This window comes from Ambystoma mexicanum, chromosome 8 (genome assembly GCF_040938575.1).
Source record: "Ambystoma mexicanum isolate Mex_15411 chromosome 8, UKY_AmexF1_1, whole genome shotgun sequence".
NCBI lineage: Eukaryota > Metazoa > Chordata > Amphibia > Caudata > Ambystomatidae > Ambystoma > Ambystoma mexicanum.
This window is the reverse complement of record NC_090929.1, coordinates 1,498,140,567-1,498,166,418: the sequence shown is the minus strand read 5'-3', so window position 1 is coordinate 1,498,166,418 and position 25,852 is coordinate 1,498,140,567. Positions and strand designations below refer to the sequence as shown.

At 43.3% G+C, this 25,852-nt stretch overlaps 1 protein-coding gene across 2 annotated transcripts in view; it reads left to right on the top strand.

Moving 5' to 3' along the window:
* Positions 1 to 25,852, top strand: part of ARL3 (ARF like GTPase 3) — a 444,006-nt gene that overhangs the window by 30,309 nt on the left and 387,845 nt on the right. The window contains exon 2 of one of the 2 annotated variants that reach the window (XM_069611681.1): positions 18,451 to 18,519. The exons of the other annotated variant lie outside the window; for it this stretch is intronic. Within the exon in view, the coding sequence (XP_069467782.1) occupies positions 18,511 to 18,519 (9 nt within the window). The 5' untranslated portion in view covers positions 18,451 to 18,510. The remainder of the gene's footprint in view (positions 1 to 18,450; positions 18,520 to 25,852) is intronic. 2 annotated transcript variants of the gene reach the window in all.

Genomic DNA, 25,852 nt, shown 5'->3' with positions numbered 1-25,852 from the left:
TGGTTGCAAGCAGCAACATTGTATGGCGAGCGCTGAAATGAACATTGGTGAAACGTGTGTGATAAAAGACGCAAGTAAAGTTGAACTGCTGATGAGTGTTTGAACTTTGAAAAGCAAAATACGATTCCTGTGGTCTGGCACCATGTGGGTGCTCAATCGAAGGTCTCTGTGAAGCAAAAAACCTCGGGGTCATCCTCGACTCCACACTCTCCTTCTATCCTCACATCTCTGACATCTCCAAGAAGTCGCACTACCAGCTGCACCTCCTTAGAGGTATTCTTCCTTTCCTCTACTTCACCCAGAAGCTCGCTGTCTGCAGAGCTCTGGTTCTCTCTAGGCTGGACTACTGCAACATCCTCTTTCTAAATCTGCCTGCCTCTACTCTTCACCGTCTGCAACTCATCCAGAATAGGACTGCAAGACTTGTCCTTGGCCTCAAGCGCAACGATTGTATCCCTCCAGGACTGAAATCTCTGCACTGGCTCCCAGTGGCTGCGAGGATTAAGTTCAAAACCCTCTGTATTGTCCACAAGGCCTTCTGGGGCCTCAATACCTTCAACTCTCTCTTCCTAAATATCTTCCTTCTCAAGCTCTTTGCTCATCCGCCTCCATCTCCCTAAGGGCCAGTCGCTTCTCCAAGCAACAAGTTGGTGGTAGATCTTTCTTCAGCTGGGGACTCCCTCTGGAGCAGCCTCCCTGCCTCTTTGAAAATTGAGGAGACCCATCTTCGGTTCTGGAAGCACCTCAAGACCTTCCTCTTTGCCTTTGCATTCTCTCCTCCTCTCCCCCGCAGAACCCCTGGCTGAAACTCCACTGGTCACCTGGCTACCCTCTGTTCCCAGGCCCAGGGCCCCTCCCCACCAGTTGCACACCTGCACTGCCCCCTGGCAACCTTTGAACTCTGGGGCTGGTTCTGTATCGCTAAAGCCCTCCACCAGCACTTGACAACTGATGTCTGCACTTACCCTTGCACCGGCCACCAGCTGGCCGCACTTCTTATTTATTGTTTCTATTTATGAACTGTTTATCCTATGTACTGCACTTCCCCTCCGCCTTACCCCTTGCACCTTTCCCCTTCCCCACCTCCCCTGCACTTGTGCGATCTCAATGTCACCTGGCCTAGTAAGATCGTTGCCTCTTTCTTGCCTCTGTTCCCCTCCCTTGCCTCGTCGCATCTTGTAACACTTGTGTATATGCACGTTATAAATGCCATATCATATCGTATCCATCTAAGAAGTGGCAGAAGTGAAAGTTAAAGGGTTATGTTAATAAGAGAACAAAGAATTGTGAATCGATGTGGTCCTGCGACAGGTCAAGCAATATCCTGCGCACAGTCGAAAGTCTTTGATGTTGATATATTAGAGAAAGTTTGAAAAGTAAGCTACATTTGGTCTGAGCCCAGCGGAGGGTGACCCGGGGTGAAGAGTGAATCACCTGAGAAATTGTGTATAGGAGAATCCTGAAGAAAAAGGAACTTTGAACGTTTGTCCCACTACTTTGAATGGCAAAGAGACTTTTGCACAAAAGGCCCTGATACCGAGATTTTGAACTGCCTCCTCTGCTAGTGCCAAGCTTGAGTGTGCCGCCTTGTGCCGTGCTGAAAACGTGCGGAAGGGAAGCTAATGACTCAACTATCCTGACATATCATTTCTTGAACACTTTTCTTTTGTTTAACATTGTTTACCACACCATTTGTATTTAGAAGTAAGGATTGGTAATAGGTTTATTAGTATAGGCCCTTTTATTTTGACAAGACACCACTAGGACTGCGTTATTATTATTTGATGGTCGTAGCTTGCTCCCATCTTTAGATTTAGGATTAGATAGGCGTTTTTCATACCAAATTGAAGTTCAATATACACCCTTGAACTGTGGTCACTTGTTAAAGGTTACTTTTACCGCGCACTATCCTTCGTTACACAGAGGTAGTACTTTTTTCAATACCTCCGATGGTGGTAGTATTTCTTTTAATATCTCTTTGCCAGAAATGTAAAGTGTTCAAAACATATTTCCACCGTCAATGTGAAGGTGGAAATTGATTATGTACAGTAGTGGCTCAGACCATTACTGTACTTTATGCACATAAAGGGCCAGCAATTCTCCAACATGTTACCACAGGGTATATTTACACAGATAGAAATCTGAGGGAGGATGTATTCCATTGAAACATGTACACATTTTACTGAGACTTACAAGAATAAAAATATTTTGTAAGAAGCCTACAATCTAGCCAGAAGACGTACTTGGCAGGTATGGGGGCAGGCAGCGCCTGCTTGAATGTGGAGCTGTGTACGCACAGCATTTGCCATCCTTTGCAAGAAATGATCTTATTACAGGGACAGATATCCGTGTAGCATGAAGGTAGGAAACAGGATATACCCGTGCTTGTCAAAATGTAACTTTGACATGGTAATGTGTGTCACGATTCGCTTCCTTCGCCTCCGTTCCCGCCACTTGGGGGGCCTGATTTGGGGATTATTCCCTACTGGACTTTCCTTCCGGACCTCATGCGACAGTGCTGTTGTGAATTGGGAGCGCTAAATCCTTTTTTTCAATGTTACTACCCTTCCGGGTCCATTCCAGGTTTTTGGCAGCCAGTATGTTGCTTTTATCAAGACTATGCTTCCCAGAATGCCTGGCCCACTGCTTCATCTTCACCCTTTCAGGACAAGGTTGGGTGGAGGATAACCAGCAACTGTAGCTGGCAGGTGCAGCAAGCAGCACACCTGAGGGGTGTGTGCCCGTTAGCCAGCTTTAAAAGCCTCAGTTTGCTTCAGTCCAGCGCTGGCCATTGCTGCAGTGTTCCTGTTTGTGACTGGTCCCTTGTTCCTGGTTCTTAGCCTAGTGTCTAGTTCCTAGTTTCTAATTTATTGTCCCCTTTTCCCTGGATTTCGAATTTAGTGTGCTTATTTTTAATTTCTGCTTCCTGCATTCCCTTTCTGTCTTCCCCTGTCTTACAGTCAACATGCCCCAGTGCTTTCCTTTTTCTGTGCAGCCCAGTTTGTCTGTGTTCTTTATTCCTTTGACTCTGCCCTGTTCAGCAGCAAAATCTTGATCCTTTAGTCACTCCTCAATTATAGATTTAGTATTTTGTCCCAGTTTGCCTTTCTTTCCCTGGGGGGCTAGGGAAGGGGTAGTGGTCTATGTTTTCCTCACTATTCTGTAATCACTATTCATTCTCCTTGTCCCTTGTCGGGAGTCTGATGTATTAAGTTCTCCCCCTTTTGGAGAGTGTTACAAATCGGCAAATACTCCCAACAAAAAATGGGAAACCAACACATATAACCCTGTGCCCCAGCATTCACACACACAGCTCCATGGATATGTTTGGACCAGTAGTGCAAGTAGTACCACAGAAAGAAATTGATGTTCATTATTTGTATTTGTTCATTTCTAACATGCCATAGCCTGCGGGCATCAGGGCGCTCGTTTACACAAGGACATTGCAGAGTTAACGGCACAACGATGAATCTGAGATGGGGAAGAGATTTATTCAAACAATAGTGTTTGCAGCTTTATTCTGAATACTGTGGGTTTTTCTTCCGTGCAAAGACTCGCTGGAAGAGCATTCCATGCCGTGGCAGCTCTGAGAGGGAATTATCTGCTATTTCCTCTAGTTCTTTTCACACGGGGAACAGTGAGCAGGTGCGCAGTGCTAGATTAGAGTTCTGCTGGGTTTATGATGCGTCAATGTTTTTAAGTATCAAGGGGGGATTACCATATAGACATTCCTGTGTAAATTAAAGCGTTTTGAATTGGATCCTCTTTTCCACAGGCAGCCAGTGTAGGCCGTTCCCAAAGGTGGTAATATGTTCTTTTCTGGAGATATTGCATATTTCCCTAACTGTATCGTTCTGGAACCGCAATTGTGGGTAACAGCAATTGTGGGTAAGGAGCTTCCCGACTTTCTTTGTAATCATAAGGAGCCTCCTAGCACTTACCCCACATCCCTTTTCATATATATTTGTATTCTTATCACGTTCTACTTGCACATCCTGGGTTTTAGTGTACATGTGTCTTGGTTCCTGAATGCATGTTGTTTGACTCAAAGCTATTCACTGTGTGATCTTGTGCACATTTCCCTTGCCATATTTACTGCCTTTGCCCTCTCATGACAATGTGTCTAGTCTGTTGAGGAAGGATTGTACGGCATAGAGATGCAGTCAAACATTTTGCAAGCCCCACTCGATTCAGAGGATAGAACGGATCCATAAGTAGGGCAAGCCTTTAACATTTTTTGCCGAATTACCTCTACCTGACCCTACTCCTGAACAGGAGCTGCTACATGCTCCATTCAATAGCTTATGAACCTGGCCAGGCTCTCTAGACAGGGTATTCCCTACAAGACCTCCTGCATTTGTCTTGCAGCCCCTTAAACCATGGGTCCCCCTCGATTACGTTTCTGGGAAAACCGTTCTAACAGGAGAAGCAAGGTGCAGGCCCAGACCCTCTGGTGTGATGTAGATATAGGGATGTTGCGGTACTAAAACTATAGACTGCATTTGCCACAAGAGCAGTAGTGCAAACCATACACTGCTCTCAAACAAGCATAACTTACCTTGGTATGAACCTGCACCACCATATCCACCAGAATAGGAAGAGCCCTTGCCATACTCGCAGGCACCACCACCCCACCACCACTGCTGCCTCCCAGGCCCCAAAACCAGGTAAAGGTGTGCCTTGCACCACTTCCTAACTGCAGAGAGAGAGAGCACTGTGGAGCATCCTACTCCGAGCTCGCCCCTGCTCCTCACCTGAGCTGCTGTAGTTGTTTGCAAGTGCCTTCTTTCTCCCACAACTCCGGTAGTCCTTTTCTTTTAATGGAGATGGGGTCTACCGCGGGACGATGCCACAATGGTTGCTTGGAAGACCAGTTACCCCGGTCCCGCGATAACCAGCGTGGGGGAAAAAAGCCTAATGAGGCACAAAAAAAACCTGGATTGACTGGTTGCTAAGGGTTATGCAGGATCCTGCCCAACAAGAGGACTCTGAAGGTATCAGTGTCAAAAGGTGGAATCCCCAGTGTACGTATCCTTAGAAGAAAATTGACTCTGGCTCATGTAGAGGACAACCCTGGCAGATGGATCAATGAGAGCAGTGTGTAGAAGAGAATGCCGGTAAGGAGAGGTAGCAGGTATCCGGGAAGGCACAGGGGTTTTGGTCAGAAGCAGCGGGAAGGAGAAGAGGGTGCTGAAGGACCAAGGCGGGAGACGGGAAACAAGAAAGAGAGGCGTTCAGAGCGGAACAAGCACCAGGAGAGCAGCAGAAAAAGAGAAGGCGAAGAGAGTGAGAACACAGCGGGCGGTGAAGAGTGAACAGGAGAGAGGCAAAGGGAAATAACACCAGCGATGAACCAAAGGGAGAAAAAAATCAGCTGCAATGCGCTGGCAGCCGGGACGACTGTGAATAAGAACCTCCCGCGGCGGCCATGTTTGAAAAGACTAGACAGTGTAGGCGGTGCGCGTCAAAAACGTGAGGGAACTATCAATGGTGGAGAGCACGCCAACGGTCCCAGATACGCCAGGAGGGAGAGCGCATGACAGCAGAGCCACACTTCTGTACTGCAGAGCCGCCTCAGCGGAAGCTAAATCAGAGAGGGAGAGAGAGCAGTCTGGGTGCAGAACCAGAGAAAGTCGTACCGCTGCAGAGCTAAAGCAAAGAACAAGGAGCACGGGAGAGTGAGAGAGACCATGGAAGACTGAGCAGAGCGACTGGAAGCCTCTGTTGGTCACTAGGAGACCCAGCGTTCAACCAGAAGGTACTGGGGTCGTTAGGGAAGGTCACAAAGGTACAGGAAGTCAGGACAGGGTCTGGGACCCGCACCAAAACCAAGATACAGTAAAACCCAATAACACCTGGCAGAATAGTAAAACCGGTGTGCAAAAAAGAAACGGTAGGTTAATCCTTTTTTGGCACCAAAGTACCTGGCGGGGGAGTGAACCAGGTCTGCCCACCGGGGCATGCGACCACCATTGAATAGGAGAATTATCCAAACCACTCTTCTTCATCCCAGCACCTGGTAGCAATGGGAACCAGGTCCACCAACCAGGGTCTTGGACCCAGAGTAGATTGGAGTAGTAAACGAGCACTCGTCACAGTACCTGGTAGAGGTGGACCTGGTCTGTTAACCGGGGTCTGGCACTCCCATATATGGACCAGGGAAGATAGACATTTCCCCCACCAGTTGAAACAGAACTTTGGGAACTTTCAAACCCAGATCCACCTTTTTGTCCAGGGGAAGGGAATCCTTCCTCTGGATCAGGAAGATATTTCCTTAATTTAGTTCAGCGTAGAGCGTGAGGTACAGAGCTAGGAGTCTGACATGGGACTATGGACTTTTGCTTTTGACATCCTGACAGAGACATTAGTATTTTTGCTGAGGCAGGGAAACCCGAGTTAGGGCAAGATAGGGTTTTCTTTTCATTTTCTCACATTTAATAAAAGTCTTTAACAACCACCATGACACCTCCATGTCAGAGTCTTACTTCTGCAACCTTACAATTCATTCCCATAATGGTGTGTAGTTCCTTTCACCCAAGGCCTTACTTGCAATACAAACTCTTGTGTAAACTCTGAAAAAGATGTATCTTAATATCTGTTATTGTTGCTTGGAAACATAGGCTGCAGAGGTCTGGCATAAGTAATCCGGTTCTGGTGGGCTGTCTACTGTGCGTCGCTGAAAATAGATGTAGATTAAGTGAGGGCATAACAATAGCTAATTTTAAAGAAGATATTGCTTGTTTAAAAATCGAGTGGACTTGAAGGCATGATATATGCTGCAACATCAGGCCCTATGCACAGACCTTTCAGTGAAATGTGGCCCATGAGGTGCGTTGCTCTTATCTACATTTTAAAAATGATCTCCTCCAGTCAAATTTAGCAAATGTGCTTCGAAAGCAATCCCAAACAGTATGTAGAAGTAACATGCTTCTCATGTTATCTTTTTGCACTTTTCATATTCTAAAAAAACAGCAATATATGATACCTCTGTTTATTGAATGCAGGGTTCAAACTGTTCAAAAAGCAATTAATTTGTTTTAAAATGCCGTGGACACTTTGATCCGATTCAAACTATTTAAGTTTTTATAAAACGACTAGCCTTAAAACGCATGAATATGCCATAGTAACTGCAAACATTTTTTGTTTTCTGTTTTAGATTGTGTTTTAAATGTAAGCCAATAAAGCATTTCGAGCTTTGACTACCACCAGGTGGTCCTACCACTATTTTATTTGGGTAAGGAAGGGTGGACATCTTGCCTTTTCTTTTTAGGAAGATACCATAACGTTTTGTTTTGCTTAGTTACATTAGAAATACTTCTGAAATTCCTGGCTTGCAGAGTTCCCATTCGAGATTCACTTCTTCCTTGAAAGGCATACAGTATATATATTCCCATAAGAAATGTATACAACTTCTCTGCATATGAAAGGCAGACAAGCAAAAAGTAATCTGTTCAATTTTTGTCTATTTTAAAGGATAGTTCCGGGACTTTTTTTTTTATTGTCCCTACGGTTCGGCCATGTGTTTTTAAGCATAAATCGGTAGATCGTAGAAAACTTTCCTATGGACCTTACCCGACTTTTCGTCCATTAACGCACTCGAAATCAGCCGCCATTTTCTGATAATCCTATCATTTCCCCCCATCGACCTGGCTCACCTGCGTTTGCGGCACTAAATCATATCCCCCGCCCCTGAAACAGACTTTATCAAAACATTCATATTCCCCGCCTCTATCCGTGACGTGACTGTGCTGCGTAGGCAAACGCGCCCAGGCGTCTTCTACGCGACTCCACACAGAACCCGGAAAGCAACACAGATCAGCTCACAACACAGCGCGCCACAATTCGGAATATGAAACTGTACTTTTAAATCAAACCGCAAGATTGTAAATTTGGTAAAGTACATTTATTTGACATCAAATGTTTAGAGAATATTCATCGATTTGCATTTTTCTTTGCTCTCGATCCAAAATAGTTCGTCTTGAGGCAAGCGATGTTCGTGTGCAGTACACAGGGTGTTGGTTTACGATAAAATAAGCTCTTCGGTCGCACTGATAATCGCATGGCTGTTCCAACAACGAGGCACTAGGCCACCACAACGGTCTGTATGTTGCATCTAGCCGTTAGTACCGCGTAAGGGCATACTTGTACTTGGCGATCGTCCCATAAAATGGTCAGGGTGATAACGTTGTTCACGCGGAGAAGCAACTGGCGGTTGTAAAAGCCATCCGCCGGTGTCTGGTACTCGTGACACATACAATAATGAAGGATGTACCTGTTTTAAAAACATAAAAAATGAAATTAGTCTCACCATCAGATCTTTATTAAAATTATTCATTTTATATATTAGGTCGGGAAATTATTTCATAGCTAGGACAGTGCAACTGGGTATTATACGTCAAGGGGGGGCTGTAGGATACTGAGACAGTCCCCCAGTGCAGGGGTTGACAGGGAGGCAGTGGAGAGTGGAAGGGCCCAGGACCGAGGTCGCAGACAGTGGACCAGTTGTAGCAGGGGAGAGGGAGAGAGAAAGCAGAAGCAAAGAGGAAGGTTTTGAGGTGCTTCCGTAAAAGGAGATGGTTCTCCTCAAGATAGTGTGCGGTACAAAACAATATGCCACATAGAACGAACAAGTACAACTTAACCCGTCTTTAAAGCTACTGTATAGTAATTAAATTGCGGTATAAACTCATCTAAAGAGTTACTTACATTATATTTGCATTTTCCATTGTGTCTGTGCGTAGGGCAGCCCCGAAATACCACTCCTTCTATGCCGACGTTATTTCTTCTAATGAACGAACATTAAATGGCTTTCGTTTCTGAAATTATATTCATTATCGTTTCTTACGTTATTGCACCACACCCCCAAAAAGAAGTCTTTCGGGATGGTCCCGGCCTGTCAAGGTCAAATAACAATAGAACCTTATACTGAGTCGTGGGCCATTCCGGCACCCGAGCAAAAAATCAAAGCAGCTGACCTTCACTTTGAACGAGCACACATTCCTAGTTGGCTACATTCAGTGTAAGGCCATCTCACAGGACTTGAAATTTACACTCCATCTTTGCATTTTGTCTGCGTGCATTTGCAGCCCCAGCGAACCATAAATACGGAGACATTCTATATTTTTTTGAAAAATGATTTATATTACTGTTTGGTTTAATTTAATGCGCAAATGAACAAGGGTGGAGAGACACATTGCATGTACACTGAGCAATCACTTTTATTTACACAATACATAGCTACACATATTCAATGGGCCTGCGACATGAGGAGACTCCAGAGCAAAGTCACAGGTGACACCCGGGTGGTTCGCACTACTGCACGGTGAAGGGAGGGGCAAGGGTGGAGAGACACATTGCATGTACACTGAGCAATCACTTTTATTTACACAATACATAGCTACACATATTCAATGGGCCTGCGACATGAGGAGACTCGAGAGAACAGACAATCAAATTACAATCATTTAAACCGTGATGTGTATTTCTCAATGAGCTCTGCTTTAGGTGGACATGGAACAGAGGCAATGTTGGGTGGCAATGCAGTTGTCCCCTGCACAGGTTCGTTCACAACTCCATGTATGTGTCTATCTAGGACATCAACAATAAGTCTCTCAATAAACTCATATTGCATATCCTCAAACACTGGTTTGATCACCCATTGTTTACTTCTTTTAGTGAAGGCCTAAAGTTCCGGTCGTCCTACTTTGTTGACGGCCAACATTATGGTTATGTGCCAAGACCGCTAGAAGAGTCCGATTTATCATGCCCTCCAAAATGCAATCGTTTTGGCCTGTACTTTAGGCACATATTGTGGAACACCTCCAAATCTCCTGTGTGGCAGAATTCCGTGAGTCCCCTCAAATCTCTTGTTATAGTTTTATCAAATACAATCTTTTCAATGGCTTTGTGAGTGGGTGATGAAGGAATCAACCACTTCTTCTTCCGTGCCTCCTCTGTGGACAAATGGCCATGTTCACAATTGTGGAAATGTTGGTTTGTGGTCCAGCGGTGAACGTTGCTACAGTGTAGCATTACTGACCGCCATTTTTCCAGTAGAATTTCCAACGACCCTCCACATGTTTTTGAGCTCCACCAAAGATGGTTGCTGATTGACTTGGACCACTGTGAAATACCTTGCATATCTTTTTTTTTACCTGCAGCCGACATTTTTTTATTGATTGTTTTTGCAAGATGCCAAACGTCAAATTGGTGATTTATATTTTTGTACTCTCCTCTCATTGTCTTGGCAATTGAAACGTGTCTGTCCGTGGCTATCAGGTCGATCACCATTCCCCGCGATTGTAGTTCTTGCAATGATGCTACAAAGCCAACTTTCTCCATGGCCACTGAGGATGTACTTTGTGACACCTGCACGACCACCGAACTCACAATTTTCTTACTTTCCATGTCCTGAAAGTGGTAGGTGCAGTACTTGGCTGAAAATCCTGGGCTGTCGCACTGTCCATCACCGGCTAGCCTGAACCGTTTGCCCGCGAATGTACTATCAATAGACATTTTTTCCATTCTCCAAGCTTCGCTAATGGCTGGAAATAGATAATCGGTTTGGTATTTGTAGAACTGAGTTTTCGCAATGAAATGGATTCCCACAAACTGAAAGAAAGACTCTAACTTTTTAAAACTTGAACCACTAAAAAGTGCGGCCGCTGCACAAAGTAGATTGCCTGCTGGCAGTTGCCCCAGCATGGGTTGTGCAGACCATGAGAAAGGATGATATTTTGTACAGGTGGCATGTATTTTAAGGTTAGTGCCTCAAATTGCACAAGTCACATTAATCAATGGCTCCCCACATACTTCCCCCACCAACCGAATGCCCACATTTCATCCTAATAATAATATCAATCAAACAACTGTCGAATACAATGAATTTGGCCTCTTTCCTTATACTGTCACTCTGCATCCCAGCTGGTTCGGCCTGTAACGTTGAGGACATGTCACTCACATGAACGGTAGAATCTCTGATATCGTCTTCCGCTATGTTCAGTGATATTGATGGTGTTTCATTGTCGTCCACTTCATTCTCTTCCATTGCAACATCTGTTCCTTCTCCGGCGATGGGTGAATAAAACAATTTCTTCAACTTTCTCGCGGTCTTAGTTTTTGCGGGTGTGGATTCTGTGAATTGATCTCCGACTGCATACGAACTACCAGGAGGACATTCACTATCAATGGCTGGTGGTGGTATAGCTCCGTTGTCAATCACTTCATATTCTTCCCATTGGCACGATGCATCTCCAGTCTCAAGTCCCTGCCAAAAGGTTTGACAAGCAACATCTCTCGTTCGCTTCATTGTCTGTGTAGATCTAGTTCGTACACCCACTCGCAACTAGAGGACAGATTGGAAAAGGGATGTTCAGTTTAAACACAACTTACAGTATTGAACTATTAACAGTGAAAAACAACATAATATAGTGACCAGGACACTAACCTTCTTTTGCTTTCTTTTCTTTGAAACTTTCTTGCCTCGAACTTCAACATCAGGACGCTGTTGCTCCGACTCGTGTGTGCATGTCTCCACTTCCTCTTGCGCTGCAACGACTATATTTTCATGATAAGCACATCCATCACGCACTGACGCTCCATCGACTCCCTGAAACATAGAACTTTCATTAGTATGTATAATAATATTGAAAACACAAAATGTACTTGGGGACCAATACCCACGTACATCTCAATAGCAAAACATGAATGAACGCTTTGTGTAGAACATTCAAACGACAATTATTCACGCATTGTTGATCTAGTTAGATGGAACTGTCAAGATCCATACCTCGGGCTCCTCATAGACTTCCATTGATGATATTATTGAAGATGACGCTTCAGCAACTCCCTGAAACACAGTAATTGCATTAGTATGGTTTTCTATTTTGTTAAAAAGAACATAAACTTTGTGCAGGCGTCAACGGCTCATCTAAATAGACCTGATGATGTGATGTTCTTGTAGAAGAAGCTCCGTCATCTCCCTGAAACATAGTACTTGCGTTAATAAAGAAGGAAGTATAGCGGATGTAATCACGTCATATGATTTCGCTTGATCGAACTGTCAGTATCCATACCTCGAAATGCATAAGAACATCAAGGGACGCTGTAACTGCGGTGCACACTTCTGCAAGCTGTTGCGCCGACCGGTAACTGCATGCTCCCCCTTCTTCTTGGACTAATGCTCCATCGACTCCCTGAAACATAGGACTTTCATTAGTAATGAACACAATATTGAAAAAAGAAGACACATAGGAGGGCGACGACAGAAGGACATATCAATGGCTAAAAACGAAAGAAACATTGTGTGTAACAATCACGCTACAAGAATGCAAGATCTGATGATCTCCATCGATGGAACTGTCCGGAAACGTACCTCGAGCATCTGAGTGACATCAACATCAGCATCTCCCTAAAAGACAGTACTTGCATTATTTTGGATAACAATAATTATAACTGAAAACAAAGACTAGAGGACGAGTACAAGGGTGTACCATTAGGTAAAATAATTACACGATAAATTAAAACTATTGATTTACATGCCTAAAACAAGTCAGTGGCAGAATAGCTGAGTAAGATTACCCGATAGGCGCTTGAAGTGGCTGATGACTGCAATAACGACACGGATGGAGAATCTTCCGCCTTCATATTGAGTGGATACATAAATGGGGAAATTATCGTTAGCTAATGCTACACACTACCGCAAGGCCGAGAGCTAAATACGTAAACTTGACTCACCAGTGGAGGGATGTGGACGAATAGAGTGGGAATAGCGGTTGAGAGCAATTTTCGCTTCGCTCGCGGTGTGTTCTTCTTTATTAGCAATGATGTGGAGTACATGTCTGAGCTAAAGTGCCTGCTGCAGATGCGGTATCGATCACCCCTCTTGTCCGCAAAGACTTCTAGGACTCTACTTTCAAGCTCAGAAGGTGGATATCCGCAATATCGGACCCATTCTCTTATCTGATCTATTGTCTTAGGGAAAACATGCATTATAGTACCTTCAGATTTTTTATGGGTCTTCGAAGGGCAACCGCCAATGGAACAGGCAGGCATTGTGGAAAGTTCTGAAAAGTAAAGATCAACAATTCTATATGAATACCAATGTGTTAAAAAATTAAATGACACATAAAAGGTTCAATGCAAGGTTCGTTTTGGTTCTTGGAACTATACACGTTATTCACATGCGGATAAGTATTTGAATAACTTTAAAAAAAATAGAAAAATAATTTGACTAAACTCAGAACATGTGACTAGTTCCTTGCATGTACTGTCTTGGACGCAAAATGATTATGGTACATGGCCTTACCTTGACGAACAAACAGTTAGATGCAGGGATCAGAGTAGTTTCTTGTCGTAGAACAGGGAGCAGTTCACAGGTTGCAAACTGACGAGTTTGCTCGAAGTGGTCACGGAAGTTCACAGAGACGAAGAGCAGATAACCAGCACCTTCACGGGATGACTAGCAAAGCGCAAAGAAGTTCTCATTAGAAATATGAAGTGGGTTATAAAGAATTCGAAACGGGGGTGTGTTTGTGAATGAATGACGTGTATATGTCGTGGCATTATACGGTTTGCAGGGGGGCGTCCAGCGTGAGGGGGGATGCTTGGCAGGAGACACAGGGTCTGGAGGTAGACATGGGAACAACAACCCATGCTCTATAGACCACTTTGAAGTGTACATGGTCTTTGGCACCTCTTGGCCTTTATCGCTCCCTGACAGCTCCACTTGCCAGCGCACGTACCCCGGTGCGAACTGCCTTTGATAGGGCGGGGGGTGGATTGGGGCGGTGGTCGTGCAGACAAGACTCGTTTGCCGCAGGGCCTCACCAAGGAGAGGCCATCTAACTGCAAGTAAGAGGCAGGCTGCAGGATCTAGTACATGGAAGGCAGGGGGGTGAGTTTATAAATACCTCACCCTCCCAGGAGAATATATGGGTGCAGTTCACCCTGGAGACCCTGGATGCCTAGGCAGTTAGTCAGCAGCAGGCTGGCCTGTGGTGGCAAGGCGGCACGGGCCAGAGGGGGTCATCTCTGTACCCGGTGCCCAAAAGGATGATTTATTATGATCAACCATATTGATTATTTACCTATAACCATGTTTTGTATCAATAAAATCCAACAGCCTTTTATTGCCAACGCTTGAACAAAGTGGTGTGGTAAGTATTTTTGGGGGAGGAGGCAAGGCCGGGAGGCTTGATGCCAACCCGCAAAATAACATATGTATGTCTGCTGCATATGGGTTCAACGGTTATGTGGATTGAAGGTGGGCGGCCAGCGTGAGGGAGGATGCTGGCCGGAGACATGTGGTGTGACAAGACAAGGCACAGGAAGACTATTCAATGGAGACACACTAGATTCATTTAAAAAATCAAAACAACCATTGTTAAAATATATGTTGGGTGTTATTTTAGATCTTAATTTCAATTGAACATAAATAATAAACATTACACATTGTAAAGTTCCGGTTGCAGCACATCCAGGGAAAATCCGCGGTATTGTCCACTGTCGCTGGGGAAATGTTGTCTAATGGCAAGTACCGCACAGGCAGGTATTACTCTCCGAACGCGGTGTCCGAGCCTCCCGTGAAGCCACCAAGTGAAGCAACGATAGGCCACCAGCCTGTACCACCTGTGAAAATGAAAGATGCAAACTGTATTAAAATGACAAAACTTTCTTATCACTGTCGATTCAGGTAAAAAATGTCATTCTGCTTTGAAAAAAATTCTATCTAGAAAATGCACAATATGGAACCAATTTACATGCATTCGAATGATATGTAGATGTAATTTTATATGTGGGAGACGACCATGAAATAGTAGTGGCATCACTGACATCACAACCAGAGTATACTTACTCGTTACTCGGATTACGCGGACGAACAGTGCCGCGAAGTTCGTGCATAAGCACCATCATCATCCTCAACACGGTCCGTGAGAGGCAGGCTTCCCTGAACTCTGGCAGCTCGGTGATGCATTGCGGACTTGGCTCGCCTTCCGAAATGTAGGCCAAGCACCCGGAATTTTCACGGCAGCAGCAGTTCTCCTCCTCAGTTGGCATTAGCTCGCACCGATTGCACGTGCACCAGGTGGAGACGCCGTCCATGCGACATGGTCCAGGCTCTTCATCCGTTGACTGGTCCTCCCAACTGCCGTCCGAATCCCCATCGTTTTCGCGTGCTTGCCTTTCCAGTAGTTCCTCCTCGGTGTACTCGGGCTCGTACATATACGGCATTATTGTAGCCATTGTGTGGTAAAGAAAGTAAAATAATTTACAGAGATGGTACAGGTGTTCACAAGGCCTAGAAGCGGCGAAGGTAGCTGACCAGAGCACAGAAACGAGTCACAGAATACTCAAAGTAACACAGAGAGAGTAATGGAATCGAAAATCTGCTGCTGTGTGTTGTGAAACTGTGTGTTTATACTTATTGAGGAAAGAGGCGTCCTGCCATTTCCATGGCGACACTTCATTAGCTGAGGCGCAGCGATTGTTGACACGAAACGTGCTTTGGCGTTGGGAAATGGGCGGTACGCGTCTGCTGATGTCAGGCTCAGGGGCGGGGGATTTGATTTAGTGCCGCAAACGCAGGTGAGCCAGGTCGATGGGGGGAAATGATAGGATTATCAGAAAATGGCGGCTGATTTCGAGTGCGTTAATGGACGAAAAGTCGGGTAAGGTCCATAGGAAAGTTTTCTACGATCTACCGATTTATGCTTAAAAACACATGGCCGAACCGTAGGGAGAATAAAAAAAAAGTCCCGGAACTGTCCTTTAAATCTCTCACGAACCTTATTCTTTCGAGTATTAGTATTTTTGATAAGTGCAGACCCTCCATATTCCCACAAGGCTAATCTATGTTCTGATTTGTCAAAGTTTCATTGTAGCTAAGTAATCGAACGTGTGGCAAACATAAGCTATTCAGCCACAGTCCAACTGCTTTTGTGAACTCGTCTGAATGTTGCCTTGTAATAAAAGTTAATTCCCTTTTCGTACCAATTTAGTAAATTGGGTACTGTGATCCATGTTACCTGAAAATTATAATCTGATGTGGTCAGCACATCCCTTTATCCCTCCAATGTTAAAGGAATCCCAAATTTCTTTGTAAAGAAGTGGATTCAAGCCACAATCTGATATTTATGTGGAGCTGAAAGTGTATGCAATCCTCAACCACAAGTTTCTGTCTTTAATCCCATAGCCATAAAATGAAGCTTTTGCTGAGGAAAAAGTACACTCCAACCATAGTTGTTGCAAAATGGTACATTGCATTCATCACATAACCACTAGTAGAAGCAGTCCACTCTGCTCTCTAGAACCACAATGATATGATTCAGCATCTCCTTCCAGAATGACTTGGTCCTAATGCATACCTACAACAGATGAACCAGTGTTCCAGGGACCAGACCACACCCCAGAATTGGTGTGATGGGGTTGAAGCCAACAATGCCATCAGCAATGGAGTTCAGTGAATGTGAAGGTCCAGAGTCTACTGTTGTGGTCGTAAGTTGAAGTCTAGCATTGTCGTGAATGAAGTATCAGATCAGCTTCCAGGCTGCAACAGCAGATCTACATTTTAGTTCTTTGCTTACCACACTTGCCCAAAGAATTGTGTGCAGGTCATCCCAAAGACTGAGACTGACCTTGGTGGTTAAAATGCCATACACAAATGACATAGGGGGCCATATACTCAAACCAAATATTGAAATGGTGGGTGGTGCATATCTCTCCAGACACCAATTGCACCTCCTGTGCTTTAATTTCAGACCAAATACCATATCTTGTTGACATGACATTTTCGACCAGCAGTTTTTCCCCTCTGTTTAGGCATCTTGGTCCCCTTAGCAACAGCACAATAGCTGACTCAATGTTTAAGAAACAATGCTCTTCCCAGTCTAGGTCACTTCAGTTTTCCAATGTACATATACATTTTTTTATGGTGCAAATTATAAATGTGATATCTCTTCTTTTGTATGTTCTGACTTTCCGTATGACATTGCATGTTTAATTGAACCCCAGTAGTGTCTATATGAAATAACTTGTGCCTTCTCAAGGAAATTTTGCAAAAGATGTATGTTTTAGAATGGCAGACAATCTGCTTTTCCAAACTGAAACAAACAAGAGGAGGAGTCAAACTAGTTATGTGGCTTAGCCACATTTGTGGTGGAGTAAAAAGATTGAGTTGCGTTTTTAATCTGCCACACCATAGAAAATAATAGTTGGCTATTCAATGTGAAGGAAGACATTTCTCTAATTTTTATTTTTTGTTGTTATTTGGTATAGTCATTGGAAGGCATGTTTTTCACATTTATTATTATTAGTGTATTTATTGAGCGCAGACCTAGGTTGGGAAGCAACGAAGTGCTTTACAATCATAGAGGGAAGAACACAGTGAGGGAAGCATTGAAAAAAAGGAGCAGGGAGCTAACGGGGGAGGGTGGGCAATTGTCAGCATGGGGGAAGACCGTGGAGAGCAGATCAGAGTCTCAGGTAGGGTGGGGAGTGCAGGGTGTGTGGACCTAAGGGGGAGCCATTTCTTGAAGAAGAAGGTATTGAGCTCTTTCCTGAACTGTAGACGTGATGTGGCAAGTCTTATGTTGACGGGGAGGAGGTTCCAGACTCTTGGTGCATTGATAGTGAAGGCCTGTCTTCTGGTTCTTTCGTTCCTGTACTGTCATAATTCAGGCTGCACATTTCCTTACTTCTGGTGGATCGTAGGTCTACGGAGATGCTGAGTTTCTCAGTGAGGTAGCTTGGGGACTTTAGAATGACAGAGTAGATGATGCACCAGGATTTGAAGATGATACAGACTTGCAGTGGGAGCCAGTGCAGTTCGATGAGGGTCAGGATGATGTGGTCGAATTTGCACAGTCCTTTAATGAGTCTTGCTGCAACATGCAGGACACATTCCAGGGGTGCCAGTGTAGTTGCCAGAAGGCCTTCCAAAAGGGCCTTACCGCCATTCAGGTGGGAGAGGAACACGGCATGGACAGTGTATCTGAAGTTGTTTTCTGGGATGAAGGGCTTGATTTTCCACTGCAGAGCAAGTTGGTACCAGGAAATTTATGTCTTCCTTGCTATGTGCTGTTTGAATGTGAGGTGTCTGTCGATGCTGAACCCAAGGGACTTGGCACAGGGAGCCAGCTGGGGTGTGCATCCCTTGGGGTTCATAGCAGAGAGCCAGGTCTGGATGTCAATAGTGGGAATTCAGTCTTGAAGGGGTTGAGCTTCAGGTAAGCACTGGACATCTAGGACTGGATCAATGTGAGGCATCACATAGTTAACACAGAGAATATTGTAAACCAGTAAATGCATTCTAACTGAAATATTTAATCCTGTGGCCTCTAGTGAGCCTTTTATTTACTTTTTGATGCACACATAGTTAAAAGCAGTTTGCCTGATTTTTGTAGCACTAGCCATATATGTCAGGTGCTAAAAGACAAGACTTGTACCTTTCAGAGAAAGAAATGCTGGGAATAAGATGAGATCAGCAAGTAAAGGACCAAAAGCAACACGAGGATGCAAAAGGTGAAAGCAAATTACCTATTTCTACAGGAACATGGGCTTGATATGTCTCCCAGTGGTGCATGATGACTTTTGTTTGTTGACAGTTTTTATACCTGCTGAGGCGGTGGTAAATGTGCCTTTGGGAGCCTGAACATATTTAAGTCGCTGGAAATAGCAAACTGGCTCGGAGGACAATTAAACATATCAGTAGGATGTGTGCTGTTGAAACATGCAATTTTGGCACTGACCTTCGTTCTAGAGGAGCCCCCATGAGGCACAGTAAAACAATACCAAGCAAAAATTACTTGGTGCAATGAAACTATGCCTAGTTCGTCAGAAGCGAATAATAGGTGCCCAAACTAAAAGGCAGCGGTTTCATACAATGGAATGCACAGTGTGCTTAGGAGATGGCAAGAAAGGCAAATGTGCCTGGGGGTGCTCTGAGATTAGAACAAAATGAAACCACACCACACTGATGTAAATGGAAAAAATACTGAGGTTCGTGGGTACGTAGGTTGACATGTGCTCCATTTATTAAAGGTTGCGCCAGTGAAGTTTGTGAAATTTGGAGTGCACCGTGCTGAGAATGTATTTTTGGACATAGTTTTAGTTAAATTACAGATTTACTTGATTAATAATACATATTGAGATTATAAGAAATGTAGTTGGGTAAAACTCCAAATACTCGGTTTATTGCAGTAGTGCCTTGCAATGTTTATCCAGGGGAAAAAAGCCTACTGTCTCTGCAGTGTATAGTTAAATATGTTTTTTGGTAGTGTCCAACTATTCTATATTTTAGAGGTTGTAATGCAAAATGGGGTGAAGGCGTGAGAAAGACAGCCAGCAAGCGGGGGAAGAGCTGCACCCGACTTGTAAGAAGCACGTGTATCAATTAACTAAAGCAGTCAGAAATGGGGGTCCTGATAGTCCATCTAAGAAAGAATTGTAGGCAACTATAATCCCATGATGGATATCTAATGGCTTCGCTACATATAGGGTATTGTGGCCATACATTTCTGGCATGGAGGTGAAATCGAGGAGTTAGTTGAGTCAGAAACGTTTAACAAAGTGTGGGTTAAGTACTACTTGTGTGAAGGAGAGAAAAATAAAGATACATCGATGCATGCAGTGTAGACTGTTTGTGGGTCACTAGAAGGTGACATTTTTGAGGATGGATCCATTTGCTCAAATGTATACTTTCTTAATGAACGTTTACTGAGAAAAACATTTATAGATTTGTATTTAGTTCAATGTGACCGATATCTATTACATTTATCCATAATGCTTCTATTTTTCTATGGTACAGGGTGGGGTTGGTGCATTTGGGATGTTGGGTAATTAATTATTTGATTATATGTATCTGGCAAAGGGGATCTTTGAAGGTCTTTTTTCCATTTTTGATGTGTTGTCGGATAACATACTTGCCACAATTGTAACAACCTGATGCTAACAGTGGTGCCCATGATGCCTGGTTACTAGAAGTTGGTTATTTCTGGAAAGCTTGGGCTAATTGCTTGCATATGCTTTTCCCACAGGCCATTTTTGTTGAAGCACGGTTTCTCTGGTTCTGCGGGAAGCACTTTGCATGGACCCGTTCTGTTGTTGACCCATTTTCTAATGCGAGGCCTGCTCCTTTCCACGAACAGACTCCCTGACTTCATGTGGGGGACCCCTTGCGACCACTCGGCTCCTGACATGCCCCTTTCCTGTTGGTCCTATGACTTTGTTCTCCTCCTCCTCCCCATCATCCTTACCTTCCAACTGACTTCCCCTCCCTCTCTTCCGTACCTTGTTGGCCCACTGCTTCCAGGACTCCAAAAGCATGTGCAAATTTATGCATGCTCTATTGTTGACAGGTCGCCAGGGCCAACTTTTGAGCGGTTCCAGGTTATCTGGTCCCAAGTGTTTTAGCTTTGATATGTGATGGATGAGTTTCATAGGGTTCACTCTTGATGTCTTCATTCATAGAATGTTCCATTATTTGCCAATAATGCAATACATGTTATTGCTGTTAGCATTATTTAGGGTTATTAATCTGATTTTGTCAGTCAACCTGTGTAAGTGTGTTGAGTAACTCTTACTTCCTGTTTTGTTTACTATTTCCAGATCTGGTACTACTGATTTTTGTTTATCTGATATCCTTTGTTGAGAAATGTGGCAAAGGATATTCGCTTGCTGCAGTTTATCTGTATTCGCGAGAATTCCCATTAGCGAATATATTTTGAGATTGGTAGGGCAGCTGCTGCTTGTGTGAAGGAGGAGTTTACTGATGTTTCTTTGTGAAAGAGGATATTCTAGGGAATTGTCCTTGGCATGTTTAGTTCGATCCAAGAAGTTTGTTTTCGTAACTCTTAAGTACATTGTCAAGCCACAAGTGTACATGCTTTTGTTCATGAAAAGCATGAAAGGCACATTGTCCTCAAGAGATGTGTATAACCGTGTAACTGCCCAAAATAATGACGTTTGCAGAATGATCTGGTTTTGCGTGGTGTATGTAAAAGTGTCCTAAACAATGTTATTCTGTATTCTATGGAATGGGTGTAAGATTTTATTTGTATAAACCAATTTACAGAATAAATACATATCCCAGATCGCTAAACAAAAGGTGCTAAAACGCAGCAGACTATTGGTGGAATATCCCATTCATGAAAGCCTGCAGTTGCAAGATTTGGCTTGAACCTATGGGGCATTCCAGATCTCACTCCATTACAATATTCCACCTAGCTATCCGGTGAGAAGTTGCGCTGTTTGACTTATGTGGACAATACCATTATATTTGACAGCACTCCATTGTGCCTTCAGTGCTCACTGACCACATTGGCGGAATACGCTGATCTTAACGTTCTCAGTCTTAATAGAGGCAAAACTAAAATCATGACCATTGGCAACGGTGCCTATCGGGAAGAGGTTTACCTGGCAATTGGGAGTTTGCAGCTTGGAACAAGTTGAGACCTATAAATATCTTGGTATGCACATTTCACACAATTTGAATGGTTCCAGTCATGGAGGAGCAGTTTCCTCCATGGCATGGACAAAATGGTTAACTCTGAAAAATGTGATAGACGGGGAGGGGGCGATCTATGCAGGCAAAGTTGTCTGCATATAGGTTATCCATAGTTCCTGGCATCCTGTACGCTTTGGAAACGTTGTCACTGGGATCAGTAACCTGGCTTAAGAAACTGGAGGCCAAGCTTCTTAGATCATTCTTTGGCATTCCTAACTCTGTACCAGTTGAAGCCCTGCGTTTAGAACTGGGACTGCCTTCTTTGCACATACTCTGCGTAATGTCTGTCTGTAAATTGTGGGGTACCATTTTGTTTCAGCGAAATTGGTAGACTCTTACATCCAGCTAACGTTCACTCACGTTACTGTGGGCGCAGCATTTGGTTTTCTGAAATGCAAACAAGTTTTCTAAACCATTGCAGGAATATAGGCATGAAAGCCTTGTCCAGTTCATTGGGAGAAGTCCATGCTATGGACTTTGGCAGAAAATCTAGGGACTATGAGCATTCTCAGTCCATTGATTATCTTGCAAGTAAGAGCAAATATCTTCTTCCACCCAGGGCTTGAATTTAAACACTCCTTGTGACTATTTGGTCAATACTTACTCCCCTCAATTGGTTCATCTTATTCTGTCCCTACGTTTAGCTACGCTGCCTGTTTACGAAAATATTGGGGCCTGGGCTGGCCTGGCAAAAAATGAGCATTTATGACGCCTCTGCAGGGAAGCTGTGGAATCAGCACGGCACTGCTCACGCAATGTAGCAGGCTCCATTTCCTGTACAAAAAGGGATATCCAGAATGTAGGGATTATACATCTGACGCATTCTGGAATGCCATATATTTTGCAAGATCTATGCTAACAACTGCCGCTGCATTTCATGTTTGGCAAAAAGTGGAAAAAACTTTGCCTGCCCTATGAGCCCATCCTTCTCTTCAAAGCATAAAAAATTCTACTTTGCAAGATATAAGGCATAGCCTCTGGAATAATCGTCCCGAGGCAAATTTGTTTGTATACTTATGTGTAAATAATGTGTTTTGTTTTATTAAGTTAATGGTTGTCATACCTTAACTTGCTGATGTTTCTTATGCATTACATCTCATTTCTGATGAATTATAATTGTAAAGTTTTATATCTGATGTGATGTGTTCAGTGTAAAGGTCTTTTGACCAGTGACCACAGACACTTGATACAAAAGAAATGTATTGAAAATGAATTTGTAAAGAACATTTTAAACGTACAGCGTTCAATATCTAATTTCACCATGCACTGTGAACTGAATCTAGGATTTCTCAAAGATAATTCCTTAGAACCGGGTTTCCCTGATAAAAATGTGGAACAAGAATAAAGCAACATTGACCCATTTTCATTCTCTTTTTAGCAAAATCTTGCCATCTCGATCTTCTGGATTTGTTACACACGTACCCTTTTTCTAAAAATAAATTAACATAATCCCACTGAAGAAATGTATTTCATTAAACTAAAGACTCACTTTTAGGCTTTTTATTCATGCCCACAGCGACACCAATGAATTAAAAACATTCCAATCACACTTACATATGTTCAGCCAACTGTGCTTATTGGCATGGAGCAATTACCTGATAGAAAGGTGTCACATCATGAGAGCAAGACTACATTGCTTGCTGCTAAAAGTTGTATCAGCTGTCTGAAAGGGAAAGGATGGAGAGACTAGCTGTCCTGTTTGAAGACTTATTGCATTTTCTATTCTTCTGCCTCTATTAGAGCACCCTGAGAATTATTTTGAGGGAGTCTGGCATCTATAATGTCGCCCAGCATTTTATTTTCTGCTAATGGTGGAGACTTCACACATTGGCTGGACTTTATTATTTGAGTCCTTCTCTCAATAAAAGGCAATCTTGAAACAACATGTTAAAATTATATCCTCCTTATTATGTTTCAAGTTAGGATGTGCGCCTTGGGTACTGAGTTTTTTTTTGTTCTATTTTTGTGTACAGCTTTTTTACCAACTATAGTTATGAATTGTTTTAATAAATTGGCCCGTCTGAAGTCTATTTGAACAGGAAACGTTTTAGAACATATTGACTGCAGTAGCTTTCTTATTTCAGAATGTATTGTTTTTATCTCCAGACTATTTATTGTGTTTTTATGATTGCAATGGTTACTGTCAAATAAACATGTTTGATGGTGATAAGAAAGTGTTAAAAGATTGGCATATATTTCGGTAAATTTGTCCCCCCATGGCCGGCCCCTAGATCTGTAGATGTAATCAAAAGATTTTGTGTGCTCATATGAATTCATCAATTTTTAAAATCATTCCATTATGTACTAGCAACATATCTAAGCACATTTTTGGAAAGTGGTGGCTGTCTCACTTGTGTCTAATACTGGCGTAAGCAGAACTAACATCAAGAATCACAATGTTTAGGCCAAAGGACATTCTTGAATCCTGTATAGCACATGGTCTGTGTATTTGGATGTAGCTTCAGTAAGAATAAGTGATTCAACCCCAGAGATTATGGATCCACATGGGGCATATATTTCTGTCCTTTTTGTGTTTTGGTAAGCAGTGTCTATGGTTGAATTTTGGCATTCTAAGTTCCGAAGTTTTCTTGTTTACGAGAACTTGGCTTGTCCATTCCTCCAGTTGTTTTCAATCGTTTCTTGAGGTCTGAGGCAGGGGATTTGTGAGTAATTTCTTATAAGGCCAAAGGTTATAGTCTTCCTTCATTGACATAGTCTGTCTTGCTCATTGTAATAATGGTGCTGCCTTTGTTGGCTTCTTTTACCAGAATTGAAATATTTTCTGTTCAGGTTTGCTGCGCATGTCCTGCTTCTCGTTAGTTTAGTGATTTGCTGTCACAGGTTCTTGGATCTATTCCAAGAGCTAATCGTTGAGAGTAAAGACTGTTGTAGAGTTGGATCATTGTTTTTAAGCCATTTGCATCGGACATATTGATGTTAGTAGCAATGCAAGGAAACCTCTTGGTGTTCTGCAACGGTAATTAGTAATAAAAGGTCTTCAACTGCCAACTCTGAAAAAGGATCACATTTGGTGGCAGTATGTTCTGTAATTTTGAAGAATCCCTTTAGTTCTAGTTTGACACGCCTTGACAACGTCAACTTCTCTTTGAGTACAGTCTGGGGGTCTTGGTGGTATGACAGAAAGCCTATTTAGTGATAAGATTTCTGCTTGTGTTGGTATTTTGCTGGCATGTTGAATATTGACATCTTCCGTTCAGATCCGATATGTCTTTCTGCAATTTCTACTTTCCCGACAGACACTTCTGTTTCTGTTGTATTTGTGCAGCTCTTGGAAGCTGACTTGCTTCCTGCTCAGAATATTGTGGTTGCTATGTCTGCATCTCTGTAGTTTCACTAAAGGGCTATTGATTATGGTAGCTGGGACCAGGCCACTGGCTAGTGTTAATTGCTGCTTGGCGAGTAAGCAGTGATGTACTATGTGTTGGTGTCTGACATTCGATAACAGGGATTATTTAGAAAAAAGAAAGAAAACTGAAAACAACTGCCTTCCCTAACCATTACGTAACAGTTATCAAAACACAACCTAAACGGTTCTTTGGGAGGAAAAAGTACAAAGGTCAAACAAATGACATTCAAAACAAAATTGCATAACAAATGGGCAAGGCAATGGCCTATCTGTCCCTCAAGAAGAGCACCCTTATCCTAACGGGGGTGCCTGTCCCTAGATGGCGAGTGATGTATTGCCTATCTAAGAGGTATAGATCAAAGAGAAAACTGTCCCTAGTTCTCATCAATTGTGCAGGCAGTATTCAGAAGAAACACCACCCGCATGTGGCGAAATTGTAGCCTAAGGGTGAATAGAAATAGCACTGAAATTCCTATGGCACCAACTACCACATGTCTAGCTCCGCAGCTGTTTCTCACAGGATCTAATCACATGACCTTTTGTTGAAATTCATGTGCTGGTTTTACACTGGACTTTGTTGCTCCCTTGCTGAAATTAAATGTTTTTTTCTGAATACTGCCCACACAATTTGTGGGACAGCTTTCTCTTTGATCTATACCTCTTAGATAGGCGATACATCACTTGCCATCTGGGGACCAGCACCCCCGTTAGGATAAAGGTGTTCTTCTTGAGGGACAAATAGGCCATTGTCTTCCCCATGTGTTGGTGACTGAGCCAGTGGCTTGCAGCCTCACATTTCTTCCCCATATTTAGGAATTCTGATGTGTTTTGATCAGTACTTTCCCATTCACTGGATTCTGCGCCAGAGTTTCCTGGAGAGGAAAATGGAGAGGCATGGCTCAAGGCTCAAAACAAGGATTTGATGAGCAGGAGCTAAACGCTACTTCTGGGTATCAGTCTTCACCCACTAAGTAGGAGCTAGT